We start from the raw sequence: 14,528 nt of genomic DNA, 5'->3' as shown, positions 1-14,528 counted from the left end.
GTCCATAGGACCACTTTAAGCCGTACGCTCCACAGAGCGGGGCTTTATGGAAGATTGGCCAGAAAAAAAGTCATTGCTTAAGTAAACATGTTTGGAATTTGTCCAACAGCATGTGGCAGACTCCCCAAACACATGGAAGAAGATTCTCTAGTCAGATGAGACTAAAACTGATCATTTTGGCCATCATGGGAAATGCCATGTGTGGCACAAACCCAACACCCTGAGAACACCATTCCTACAGTGAAGCATGGTGGTGGCAGCATCATGCTGTGGGGATGTTTTTCAGCTGCAGGAATAGGAAAGCTGGTCAGGACTGAAGGAAAGATGGATGGCACTAAATACAGGGCAATTCTGGAGGAAAACCTGTTTGAGTCAGCCAGAGGTTTGAGACTGGGATGAAGGTTCACATTCCAGCAGGACAATGACCCTAAACATACTGCTAAAGCTACACTGGAGTGGTTTGAAGGGAAACATTTAAATGTCTTGGAATGGCCTAATCAAAGCTCAGACCTCAATCCAATTGAGAATCTGTGGCATAACTTGAAGATTGCTGTACATCAACACAACCCATCTAATTTGAAGGAGCTGGAGCCTTGAGGAATGGGCAAAAATCCCAGTGGCTAGATGTGCTAAGCTAATAGAGACATACCCCAAGAGACTTGCAGCAAAAAGTGGCTCTACAAAGTATTGACTTTGTAGGGGGGGGGTGAATACCTATGCACACTTTTGGTTTTTCATCATAATTATTGTTTGTGTCACAATTAAACAACAATTTTCATCTTTAAAATTGTAGGCATGTTGTGTAAATCAAATGGTGCTAACCCCCCAAAAATCCATTTTAATTCCAGCTTGTAATGTGACAAGACAAACACCAAGGGGGATGAATACTTTTACAAGACACTGTATGTTGACTTTGGCACAGATATGCCTACGTCTCGGAGGGTGTTCTTAATCTGACCAAATTTTGAGAAGATTATTTATTTATTTATTTATTTATTTATTTTTACTTCAACGGTGAAAGATTTCTTCTGCCATCAACTAATCTGTGTTCCTTGGTTCCAGGCCTTTTGGTGTTTCTGGGCTCACCAGTGCGTTCTCTCTTTGTAGGAATCGATCAAATCAGTGATTTGGCCACACCTAATGTTTTTGTTATCTCTCTAATGGGTTTGTTTTGATTTTTTTTAGCAGAACGATGGCTTACTTCACTGGCAATACCAGCTCTTTGGACTTCATACTGAGAGTTAACAGCAACAGATTTCAAATGCAAAAGCCACACTTGAAATCAACTCTCTTATCGACTTGTTTGTGAATGACATAATGAGGGAAGAACACACACCTGGCCATGGAACAGCTGTGCAGACAATGATTTAAAAAGTGCTGTAATTCCTCTACCTTTCACCTCATTTGGATGTAAATATTCTCAAATTAAATTCTGCACTTTGAGCTCATGCTAATTATTTAATTTCGGCTCCAATATATTGCGGTCGAAAGTTAAAATAACAAGAACTTTGTCAGTGCCCAAATATGTATTGACCTGACTACATATCCATATCTTGGCACTATGGTACATGCACACTCTGCTATTGAGCTGTACTTCTACATTATGCTCCGTCATCAGAACACAGATAGCACGTTGCAGTCTGGGTATTTCATGGGCACGAGGGCACATCGCTTGGATCCTCCAACCTGAAATCAGAAAAAGCTGGGCGGTATAGAAAATGCAAATTAAAAAAAAAAATGAAAGAGAGAATTTTATTGCAGACAGTATGAACCCAAAATATTTCCTGTTTTGTCTGATCAACTTCATTTCATTCGTTAATCTACATCCATGCCTGCGTTTCAGGCCTGCAACACATTAAAAAAAAAGTTGGGACGAGAGCAATTTAGGGCTTGTAATGAGGTAAAACAATTAAATAATGATGTGATTTGAAACACGTGATGCCAACAGGTGATTTGTAATCATGATTTAGTACAAAATCAGTACACAGGAAAGGCCTAGTCTTTGAGGAGCAAAGATGGACTGAGGCTCTCTAGCTTGTCAGGAAATGCATGAGAAAATTATTGAAATGTTCAAAAACAGTGTTCCTTAAAGAAAGACGAGAAGGAATTTGGATATCTAACCCACTACGGTGCATAATATCATTAAACAATTCGAGAAATTTCGGTGCGTAAAAGGCAAGGGCACAAGCCTAAGCTGAACGCCCGTGATCTCCGATCCCACGGACGCCACTGCATCAGGAACCGTCATAAGGGAGCACATGTAGTATGTAGAGATATTCAGTCTGCTGGGTTTCCAGATCATTTTTTGGACAAGACAAATCCCCTATCCTGCAGCTTGCCAACCTAAAAGTGGGTTTGCACTTAAATGTTTTGAAATCCATATTTATATTTCACATTCACCTGCCAACTCGGGCATTTCACTCATGTGGCTTCTAAGGGTGTTTTCACACCTGGTCTCCTTTAAAGGAACCAGACTCAGTCCTCTTTAAGTGGACCAAAAAGTGGACCAACAGAAAAAGAACTCGGTTCTTTTTGTGTTCACACTGTGAATTTATTACAAAGAGGACTGGGTTAAGCTTTGATGGGGCCTCAGTCCTCTTTCTGTTCACACCAGGTCCTCTAGAGCCCTCAGACCCCCAGTGCACGGAATTCTGGGTAATTTTCTCTTGAATCAAAATGTCTGCTGCCATGCTTGCCCTGCTGTATTCTTTGATCAAAATAGTGCGGATTAAGGAAAATAACACTAAGTTCAGAGAACTGTAAAGCAGCTGTGGTAAGTTCCAAAAGGAAGTTGAGTTTCCCTGCTACAGTCACGTGACCAACTACGGCAAACGAAGAAGGTTAAACTACAGTGAAAAAGGCGACGTGAACCCGGTGCGCTTTTTGTTCACAATGCGCAGATTAGGCGAACCGTACCGTTGATTTTTAGCGAACCGTACGGAGACCACCTCCTGAGGTGGTCTCAGTTCGGTTCGCTTTAAAGGGGTCTGGGTACGGTTGGAGTGTTCATATATGCACAAAAAATGCTGAGTCATCGATCTGAGTTCGGTTAGATGGCTGAAAGGGACCAAGTGTGAAAACACCCTAAATCCACAATTTCAGTGGAAAAATTGAACACTTGTTAGATGGTGCAGTCTAAAACGGTTAGATTTAATACCATTTCCTCCTGCTCTGTGGTTTGGTCACAGCCTGCGCAAGAAAGGAGGGTGTAATGCGTTTGAATATCTGTTATTATTTTAGCACCTCTAAATGTCTGGAGCAAATATTTTCTTATTAATTTTTTCATTCAGCCAGCCAAGCAGCTTTTTGGGCTTTGTCAATAGTGGGAAAATAATTAAAATAAAATCAATTTATTTATCATGTCTTCGTAATACTGGCGCTTCAAAGCGTGTGTCAAGAAGGTCTGACTGGAAACACTGGGTGTTTCTCAGCGTCAAGGGAGGATCCGTAACGTCTGCATCTCACAGATGCCACATCCTGCCAAAGGACTCTTCCGATGTCTAGGATCCTTTGAATTCTACCAAGGACCAAGTTCTTCGTTGAAAGAATTTTCAAAGATGCATGTGTGTATCCTCAGTGTTCTTAAAGCACCCACAATCCTATGCACACGTACAAGGCGGGATCTTTTCAAGGGTCTGTCTTAGAAGGGTCCTTCTTACCAAGGAAGCATCCTTGACTTCAAGAAATCTCTCCTGTCACTGTCCACCTGAAACACAGTATTATTTTGTAGATTTGAATCTTAAAGATATTATTACATTAATAACCTATAAAAGTAATAAATGCAGCAGCTTTATAAGGGAGCCCATGCAGCATGATCACAGTGCCCTGCCTAACACCACAGATGCCATGAGGTACTACAGTTGTGGTCAGAAGTTTACATACAGTGACATGAATGTCATGGCAATATTTGAGCTTTCAGTAATTTCTTTGAACTGTTCTTTTTCTGTGGCAGAATGACTGTACAGCATACATAGAATTTGGTGCACAAGTTTTAATTTTCTTTGGGTTTTCTGAAATCAACACAGGGTCAAAAATGTACATATGCTCACTTAGATTATTAATTCAGAGGTGCTGAAACTTCCAAAATGTCTCTTATCTTGCCAAGGCCGAGGTCTCTTAACGTCCTGTCAGTGATCATGATTGATTACAGCTGGTAGCTTAAATGTGCCTTCATAAAAAGGGTTTTGTTTACAGCACTTATTGGATTGACCAACACACAGTACAATGGGAAAGTCCAAGGAGCTCAGTGCAGATCTGAGAAAAAGGATCGCAGATGCACACAACGCCAGAATGTCTCTTGGAGCCATTTCTAAACAACTGCAAATTCCAAGATCAGTTCAAACAATTGTATCCAAGTTATTGTGAGGTGTAGTCACTTTGCCAGGCCACTTTAATTCAAGAAAACCCAAACTGTCGCCCTCAGCTGAAAGGAAATTGGTTTGGATGGTCAGGAACAACCTGGGAACCACCATGGCACAGCCGTGCCATGAACTGGAAGCTGATGGATCACTGTCTGCAGTTCAGTGAGTTTTACATCACCATGGACTAAGAGGCTGCTATCCAAGAAATAATCCCCTGCTCCAGAATTGACACCTTCAAGCTTAACTAAAGTTTGAAGCTGACCACATGGACAAAGAAAAAGCCTTCTGGAGGAAAGCTGTATGGTCAGATGAGACAAAGATTGAGTTGTTTGGCCGCAATGACCACCATGTACAAAGGGACACTGTACCAGCTGATGGTGGTGGTAGGATCATCATACTCTGGGGCTGTTTTGCTGCCAGTGGAACTGGTTCATTGCACAAAGTGGATGGAATAATGAAGAAGGAGGACTACCTCAGAATTCTTCAGCATAAACCATCAGAAACTTGAACACAACTTGGGAGTTACAACTGGTGACAATGAACCCAAACACGCATCAGAGCTGGTTGTGGAAGATAAAGCAGGCTAACATTAAGCTTAAAACAAGTCCTGACTTCAACCCTATTGAAAAATATATGGACCGTGCTCATAAGTTGAATCCATGCCAAGGAAAAAAAAATTAATTGAACTCTACCAATTCTACCATGAAGAGTCATGAAATATCCAACCAGAACTCTGCCAGAAGCTTGTTCATGGTAAACGAAACTGTTTGGTCAAGGTGAATCTTGCGAAGAGACATCTCATCTCATCTCATTATCTCTAGCCGCTTTATCCTTCTACAGGGTCGCAGGCAAGCTGGAGCCTATCCCAGCTGACTATGGGCGAAAGGCGGGGTACACCCTGGACAAGTCGCCAGGTCATCACAGGGCTGACACATAGACACAGACAACCATTCACACTCACATTCACACCTACGGTCAATTTAGAGTCTCCAGTTAACCTAACCTGCATGTCTTTGGACTGTGGGGGAAACCGGAGCACCCGGAGGAAACCCACGCGGACACGGGGAGAACATGCAAACTCCACACAGAAAGGCCCTCGCCGGCCCCGGGGCTCGAACCCGGACCTTCTTGCTGTGAGGCGACAGCGCTGCGAAGAGACATTTTACCCAAATATTACGTGTGCTGTATGTATATTTTTGACCCTGTGTTGATTTCAGAAAACCCAAAGAAAATTAAAACTTGTGCACCAAATTCTAGCTGTTTTTTTTTTTTAGTAAAGTTGTATGCTGTACATTCTGCCACAGAAAAAGAACAGTTCAAAGAAATTACTGAAAGCCCAAATACTGCCATGACTTTTTCATGTTACTGTATGTCCTCTTTTCATGAGCTTGAAGGAGATATGCAGAGCCTTTATTTTTAAATAAATGTGAGTGGATAGTATCTCCATCCTTGACTCTTGTATGCTGTATAAATGGGAATAAAAAATATATATATATTTTGAGAGTTAAAATCGACCGGAAAGTTGGCGTTCGAGCTGCCCCGCTGAGCCAGCCAGCCCTGAGTGCGTGACGTCACAGCAGGAACCGGTTTTAAGGCCGAGGCCTTTTACAGCTATAGACCAAAGTCATATAAATAAAAATTTATGGTGAAAGTAAGAAATACCGTTACCGACTTGCTCAGCTAAGACTGATTTGGCTTCATTGATTGTGGGTTGACTCTCATTAAAACAGGATAGGTGCTATAACTTGCGCAACATACATGTACATGCATGTACTGTATTTTCACTGATAAAATGTAAAAGGCTAATTAAATAATCAGATGAACTGAGACAGTCACATTCTGAAGCAAATTAAATAATCTTATACCGGTAACTTAAACACACAATACAAGTTACATGTATTAATCTAAATGCAGGTAAACAAATTTTTTTTTTAATCCAAATGAGAGTCGGAGCTTACCCGTCTGTGTTCTCGCTTCTTGAAGGCCGATTTGTTTTTGAAACAATCTGACTTTCAGTTGTTTGTTCAGTTCTCTGTTCATTCACTTCTTCCACGTAAGGGCGAGATGGCAGCAATATCCAGTTTAGAAATAAGATGGCTGCTACACTCTCTCCATACTGTGTACTCCGCCATTACTGCTGGGCTCAGGCAATTACTAAAACCCGGGACGGAACCGGTTTTAGCAACAACTGCAGGGAGGTCACTGCCCGAGCGATATGTTCCATCCTGGGTTTTAGCAACAACCCTCAGCTCACTCCGGGAGAACTGGTGCAACTGAACTCACTTTCCTTTCAAAAAAAATTAAATAAAATAAATACTTTCCTGGGCGGCACGGTAGTGTAGTGGTTAGCGCTGTCGCCTCACAGCAAGAAGGTCCTGGGTTCGAGCCCCGTGGCCGGCGAGGGCCTTTCTGTGCGGAGTTTGCATGTTCTCCCCGTGTCCGCGTGGGTTTCCTCCGGGTGCTCCGGTTTCCTCCGGGTGCTCCAGTTTCCCCCACAGTCCAAAGACATGCAGGTTAGGTTAACTGGTGACTCTAAATTGACCGTAAGTGTGAATGGTTGTCTGTGTCTATGTGTCAGCCCTGCGATGACCTGGCGACTTGTCCAGGGTGTACCCCGCCTTTCGCCCGTACTCTCGAGTTCCGAATAATAGCGCAGTTGGGAATAAGAGTGTAGGGCGGCAAAATGGGCAAAAATTAATAAGAGTGTAGGGTGGAAATAAGCATGCAGGCCGGAAAATTCTCGAGTTTCGAATAATAGTGCAGTTGGGAATAAGAGTATAGGATGGCACATTAGGACAAATATAATAAGCGATAAGCACACTTGTAGTCTAGAAAATTATGCTGAACAGATCTTGGAGACCAAATATCAATTCAGTAAACAGACAAATAATATCATGGCTGTCAAAATTTCTTGTTCGTGTTCTTTTTATCTAAAACAAAAAGAATATCTGGATACTAGTAGAGTACTTTTGCTTGAGAAACTCAAGTATGCAAATTGCTTTAATTTACCTTTATTTAATGTCTTAAAACATCAAAATTCTAATTTAAAAATGTCAAAATTCTATTACAGAGGCAGAGGAAGACTTTATTGCACCATTTGAATCCAGCAGGTGAAAGAGCATGAACTGTTAAGTCTTCATCCGATTCTTCAACAATATCACAATTAGAATATGAAGGGATGATCAGCCAATAGATACAAACGCCTCTTAATTCCAATTAATACAATATGACTTAAGGAAAAAGGCTATATCTTAATGCTTTATTACCGTTGTTTACCACCGGCAGTGTTGTTGGTGCATCGGCGGTGCTTCGTTGTGTCTGCGCATGTGCGTAGTGAGTCGTCTGTGTTCAGGCGTTATTTTCGCTCATTCGTCACACGTGCTTGTATTGACAAATAGAATAAGCGTGTAGGCCCGAATAAGACCGTGCAGGCGGGAATTTTTCGCAAAAATAAATAGCCGTGCATGCACGGTTATTCGGAACTCGAGAGTAGTCAGCTGGGATAGGCTCCAGCTTGCCTGCGACCCTGTAGGACAGGATAAAGTGGCTAGAGATAATGAGATGAGATGAGAAATACTTTCCTTTTCTTGTAGTTTTCTTTTTCTTTAATTGTCGGTACTGCACCCTCTTTCAATACGGGCTTATAGCCAACGCTCCTCAACAGATCAGAGGTTTCGTACAAGTCTTCAGTAAAATGTGCAGAGCAGAGGAGAGACCACTTCATAGGTGCCCAACGTGCCCATGAACTTCTCACAAAACATGTCCAAATCTTTGCAGTTTGAACATTCTTGGACCATGAATGCAACGTAAGTCCACTTTCTGTGGTGTTGCTGCACTGGCCAAAAACACATCTACGTGGCATGGCGATAAATTAGCTCAAAATGGAGGATCGGAGTTGCAGTCAGCTCTGTGTTTTAGTATAGCAGAAATGGCAATAAGACCGATAGACTTCCTGCTGTGACGTTACGGACGTCAAGGTCATTCACTCAGACCGCTACCTATATAAATCACTTTAATCGTAAAAATTACTATATTAGATTTATTGTTAACGCTTAAAACTATACCTGTGCCATTCTTGAGGTCTCAAGGCATTTATTAACGAAAGCGAGGCCATGATGACTCAAAGCCTTGCTATGTGCTCAAACACTTTCTTCCTGGGGACTGCAAACGAGAACAAGAGGTGTGGTTGCAGTCACACTTAAGAGTTTGTATCATTCCTCGTCTGTTTTTTGTTTTTGCTTAATTTGGAGGAAAAAAGGTTTCCGATATCAGAAAAAAAAACGGAACATACAAGTGACAACTTTAACAAAAGGTATTGTTTAGTTTTGTTTTGTTTTTTTAATTATGAGCACACTAGCCATCTCAGAAGTTCCTGTTCATTGTAGTCAAATTAATACAAACATATTTAAGTGTGACCTACAACAGGTTGTCTAGTTTGTTCTGTTTTCTCATTAATCACTGCGTGCTATCATGCAGCCATAACCCACATCTTCACAACATTACAAGAAGGTTTCAAATCTCAAACTAACTAGGTGTGAAATCACTCCAACACACCTGACCCACATAATTAAGGTGTTAAGCAGCATTTAAGTATTTGAGTCAGGCGTCCTGGAGCTGCCCTGCAGTGGTCGAGCCTTGGGAGTCGGTTTTAAAAGGGGTTTATGATGTGTGAGTCTGATAGTGGAGGTTTTGTGACGGTCTGAGTCCCTAATTGTGTTAATGATCTCATATAGTTCTGTGTGGCAAGAGAAATGCAGCACTTTAGTTTCATCCATCAACAGAAATACAATAGCTGTTTCTATGGGTGTGGGTAAGTTCATCACAACTAGCTGCAAGTAATAATGTGAGAAATGAGGAGTGGTTGTTTATCTTGCATCGAGATGTCTGTTGATGTTCTATAGGCCTGATTCTTATGTTTTCCACAGCACTGATCACTGAGAGAGGGAGAGAAAATCCAGTAAACAGAAACTTTTTTTTTTTTTGTAGTCTTGCTTAAATGCTGATCTTAAGCCACTACACATCTTTACAGCTCTGGTTGGATACTTTACAGATTACTGTGCTACGTATCCAGAAATGTCATGCGGTATATGAACCATGAGTTTAACTTCTCTTTGTATTTGTGTGGGGGTTAGGGTTAGTTCCTTTATATAAAACATGTTTCCAGTGGAATGGTTAAGTGTAAAACTTCCCTCCAGTTCTTGAAGTGGTGTGTGGGGTGGGCTTTTTTTTTTTTCTCTTTTCTTCCTGGTTCACTTGTTCTGGATGGTAACTTTGCATTTGTCATCTCTAATCTGATTTTTGGTGACTCTTTTCGCTGCCTAAAGCCTAGGTCACAACTGGATGTGCGATTTTTGGTGTTTCCTAAATCGCTGTTTTTTGTTCGTGGAGAAAGACGCGCGTTTGCCGTAAGTTTGTCTTGCAACCTGAAAAAAAAACGTAAGCGCCCGTAGAGTTTGTTTGACATGGCAAAGAACCTCTGCGGCTCAAAAATCAGCACGTCACACGTGCGCCCTCCGTGCGTTTCTTGCGGATTTGTTTGTTTGTTTTTTGCACGTAGACCTAGTCTGGCTAAGCTCTCCGAGCTATTGGTCTGGCCAAGATATTAAGCCCAACCGTTTCCCAAAGTGCGTGCTTGACCCGCCTCCCTGAAATGCCTGTTTGCTACTGGTCGAAGCCAGAAAAGGCTGTGACGAAGCTTAAACCAATCACATCACTCTTTCCTCTGACGTATGTGACGCGACGGGGCTAACTGGTAGATTAAACTCTTACCGAAGCCGGTCGGGAGCAAGGCGAAAACGTCCATCCTTTCAATAAATACCTCCAGGGCTGCTCTTTGCTCCGTTTTCAATGAGAACTTCCCGTTGAATGCTTTCAATACAGCATCTACCGCTGTGTTAAAGGCTTGCTGCTGCTCCATGTTCGTGATGTGAATGAAGCGCTTCCGGCATAGATTCTGTAAACAATCTATGGCTTCCGGTCGCAGTTCTACTACGTCACTGCCTTGAACACGCCTCTACCCAGGGCCGTTGGAGATGCTCAAAGTTGATTGGTTCCCGATTTTTCGGGAGCTTGGAAGAGCTGTAGATAGCTTGCCTGGCCAGACTAAGCTCACAACAGGCCCTCGTGTTGTGTCACGCTTGGGATGGGCGGGCCCAGGCTAATGTAGACCGGCCGTAGGAGCACGTACGGCTGGTTGTGACCGAGGCTTAAGATCAGTTTTGAGGCTCTACATATTGGCTTTGGTTACTTCCTTGCAACAATAAACCAATCTGTGTTAAAACATATATCCCCTTGGTGTATGTGACTGACTGACTGCATTTTAAGAGCTGTGTCTGTTTTCCTTTGACGCTCTCTTACAGGCAGCAGAAAAGCCCTGATCCACAGGTGGATGTGCCCATCATGGAGGAAGGTATATCATTCAAAAAAAAAAAAAATCTAAATGTAACTTGAATTTGACGTGCATCATTTTGTCTGTAGTGCAACCCAGAGAATGGTGAGCTCTCCTTTCATTAAACTATTCAAGAAGTTTTTTGTTGTTTTTTTTTTAAAAGTGTCCTGTATGTAAAAAGGCGCGTTTCATTTAAGTGGCAGTCTTGCTTAACTTGACTGACTGGTTTGGTAGCTCTAACCCTGTGTGTGTGTGTTTTTGTTTGTGAAAGGAGCTATTGCTACAGCTGTTGATCCATCTGCTCTTACAACCGTACACTCAGCTGCCACGTTTTCTGCTGAGCAGCCAGTGAAGTATGTTTTCAAAACGGAGGGAAATACAGGGCAGGTATGATATTTAAACTATGCACAAGTTGAGCACTGCTTTTTCTTTATTCAATTTAAAGGATGAGATCTGATGCTCTAGTAATGTGGTTTGTTTAAATAATGAGGCTTTATTTAAATTTGGAGGATAAAACCAGCTAGGTTCAAGCTAAATTGGTTGGTGTGTGGAGTTTTTCAGCACTGTAAGCTGTGCTGTTTGAGAGGTAATCCATGCCTATCGGAGGTTAACGTCTTGACCTCCGCGCTTCAGGTGACGTATCGAGTGATCCATGTAGCTGACGGGCAAATGGAGACCCGGGCAGATGGAACTGCAGCTGTTAGCGTTGTGACTGGCTTCCCTGCAGCGACGCAGACCGGAACGCCCCCTGTAACACGGGTAACTGGATCTGTTCTTGTTGTACTTGGTGATTTTAGCCTTAAAATGAAGTATTGTTCAAATGCCAGTCACACAGTAACAGGTTATTTTCTTATTACTAGGTAGCAAACCTTGGCACTGCACTGCCTCATTATTGGCTTTAGAACATTGTTCTTCCCACTCATTTCAGCATGAGTGGTCTTGGAACACCTCATTATTTCTCTTTTTGACTGATCCAATGAGTAAAATGTCAGTATTCCAGAAAGTTTGACCTCTTTGTATTACTGGCTGCCTGTCCATTAGCGTGATTTGGACTTGAAGTCATGGTATTACTGGACAACTGGCTTTAGCACCATGTTGTCTTATTGGACAGTGGGCCTTAGAATGGTCCTCATGGTTGGCCTTTGATTTCAGTCACCAGTTTTAAAGCGAAATGTGCATATAGAAGCTTTTGTTGTGTTTCCATCACTCAGTTTAGCCAAGTTTGAAATGGATGACGGTGAAATGTTGCTTTGCTTGAAGTCGTGTACTCTTGCGCCAGTTAGAAAATGTCACCATCCAGCTGTGGTAATGTGTAAACCATTACAACACTGAGAGGGTGGTTGCTAAATGATTAGCTGGCTAACTAATGCCGCTTTTCCACTACAAACGCGGCTGTGCCGAGTCGAGCTGAGTCGAGCTGAGCGGGGCTGTTGGAGTTGCATTTCGACTACAACCGCGCTGAACCGTGCTGGCTGGAAGTGGGTGGACACATTGGGTGGAGTTAGCGAAAGTGGGTGGACGTCACGTGATGTCGTTAAGCAGCGCAAACAGTGACATCAGTGGCGGAACAAGTCAGAGCCGGGCCGGGGGCGGGGCAAATGACCGGGCCCTTTATTAAAGCTTATCATAACATCATTTTAGGCTACAAAATGTCCGCAACTGCGGTGTTTACCAATTTCAACACTACCGGGTGCAACTATGTTATTTAGTACATCAAGTCCTTCAAACGAACATGTAACTCAGAAACAAAAAGCATTAGGATACTGTACATGGCTCATAATAAAACAGCAATAGCCTATACTGCGCACATTATTTGAAGGGCATACGAATGAGCGCTCAGAGTGGTGACAGGAAGAGTCAGAAATAAAAGGAGGGCGGTGCAAACCTCACTGAATGCACTGTGTTTACCAATTTCAACACTACGGGGTGCAACTATGTTATTTTGTACATTAAGTCCTTCAAACGAACATGTAACTCGGAAACAAAAAAACATTAGGCGACGTACTGTACATGGCTCATAATAAAACATCAATAGCCTACTGCGCGCATTATTTGAAGGGCATACGACGAGCCTTGCGCTCCGTGAACTCGTCCACGATGCTCTGTATGTCACTGATTCAGTGAGCTTTTAAGCGGTAGTCTCATGACCCGGATAGTAAACAATAAACATGGAGGACATGGAGTCGTTAGTGTTGCTGGTCTTGGTGCTGTGGCTTGTTGTCACCGACAACGCGGACAGATACTGGCAAGAGCGTATAGATGAGGCGAGGCGCATAAGGCTTCAGAAATTCTCGTAATTCGTAATTCTTCTTCTTCTTCCGGGTTTGCGGTGTTTACAGATCCCAGCGCGCTCGCGGGGCGTGTGTGGGCATGTGAGGACACGCCTCCTCACCAATCAGTGCACAGGGGAGTGTCTGCTCACGCCCCCAACCTCACTCGGCACGGCTTGGCTCGCTTCAGCCCCACTCCAAAACGGTGCGAGTTTTAGGGGCTAAGCAGGGCTGAAACGAGCTGAGTCGTGCTGGTTTTTGGTAGTCGAAACGCGAGCCGTGTCGGGCTGAAGTGAGCTGAAAAAGGGTAGTGGAAAAGGGCCATAAGACCACTTCGTGAACTGGATATAGGAGCCCATGTTGTACTACTTGACCACACCCTTTATGTGAGTGTTTTGGTTGGAGCTCTGGTTGCACTCCATATTTGCATAACGCTGCATACTTGATGGAAACACACATTGACCTGCATGGTGTTTTTTTAGACATTTTGGAAACTTCCTTTTATTAGTGAAGTGTATTGGATGGGAACATGTTTAACATGGGTGCAGGCTGCCGTATACTCTCAGGCTGAGGGTCTGGAGACGGAGGCTACTGAGGGTCACTACTACTATCCGTCCACTATCGGCGACACCGCCCCGGCCACCATAGTAACCAATGTCCATGCGGCTGATTCACTGCTTGCGCAACCTACTGCTGCAGGTGAGTCCGAAGTGTTTTGCATGTTGAAGTCATGACTCGGGTCATTATTTGTTTACAGGCCTTTGTTAAAGGGTTGGACTTGGGCTTTGCCATCTTTAGCAAATGTGTTCTCATTATTTCTCCTCCTCCCCCCAAGTGTACAAAAAATGGCTTTTTACCATTTGTGGCTTTTATTAAATTCCACATCTTAAAAATATTAAGTAAGGAAATGAAAAGGTCATTATACCAGAAAATGGGTAATCTGGAAGGCTGATGTGGCAAATTTTAAATTGCTTGATTAGTTTCATGTATTGCAATATTTGTAGCACTACATTATTCTATTAAGTTTACAAATGGGAACTGATTGGCTACTTGCTAATATGCAGCTTTAATTTGACTTTGCTTAGTTTAAGTCTGTGTTCTGAAATGTTAATTAGTTTTTGGCACTTTAGAGGTGTGGTCCTGCTACTAAAATGTGTAGAACTTGTTTGTTCCCCCCCCCTTTCATTCCTTGTCCTTAGGCCAACTCTATGTGATGATGTCACCACAGGAAGTGTTGAGCACAACCACTCAGAGGTACATATCTTGACTGGCTTTCCCTCCCAGGTGCACGTCTGTCTGTCAAAACACCCTTTTTCTCAGCAACCACAAATCATAGCCACTTGGTACCAAACTTCAGCTTGGGGTTCTATATTGTTTTCAGGTCTGTTGCACATCGACTTCCTGTTTACTGACTTAACTTATTTACAAAACATGGTGTGGATTAAAAATTTAACTCGTTTCTCAACTACAAATCACGACTGCTTGGTTTGGTACTGAGCTTCAGCTTGG

The 14,528-nt window shown here is 42.8% G+C and overlaps 1 protein-coding gene and 1 long non-coding RNA gene across 3 annotated transcripts in view; one reads left to right on the top strand and one right to left on the bottom strand.

The window, feature by feature from the left end:
* usf1l (upstream transcription factor 1, like) overlaps positions 1–14,528 on the top strand; it is a 30,332-nt gene that overhangs the window by 9,065 nt on the left and 6,739 nt on the right. For both annotated transcript variants that reach the window (XM_060912527.1, XM_060912526.1), the window contains exons 3-7: positions 10,721–10,770; positions 11,021–11,136; positions 11,383–11,508; positions 13,568–13,718; positions 14,219–14,273. In XM_060912527.1, the coding sequence (XP_060768510.1) occupies positions 10,721–10,770; positions 11,021–11,136; positions 11,383–11,508; positions 13,568–13,718; positions 14,219–14,273 (498 nt within the window). The remainder of the gene's footprint in view (positions 1–10,720; positions 10,771–11,020; positions 11,137–11,382; positions 11,509–13,567; positions 13,719–14,218; positions 14,274–14,528) is intronic.
* Positions 1,726–14,528, bottom strand: part of LOC132875615 (uncharacterized) — a 38,595-nt gene continuing 25,792 nt past the window's right edge. Inside the window, exon 3 of the long non-coding RNA XR_009651847.1 lies at positions 1,726–3,706. This is a non-coding gene — a long non-coding RNA (uncharacterized LOC132875615). The remainder of the gene's footprint in view (positions 3,707–14,528) is intronic.

This window comes from Neoarius graeffei, chromosome 28 (genome assembly GCF_027579695.1).
Source record: "Neoarius graeffei isolate fNeoGra1 chromosome 28, fNeoGra1.pri, whole genome shotgun sequence".
In the NCBI taxonomy this organism is placed as follows: domain Eukaryota; kingdom Metazoa; phylum Chordata; class Actinopteri; order Siluriformes; family Ariidae; genus Neoarius; species Neoarius graeffei.
The sequence above is the reverse complement of the archived record's forward strand: the minus strand, read 5'-3'. Positions and strand labels throughout refer to the sequence as shown.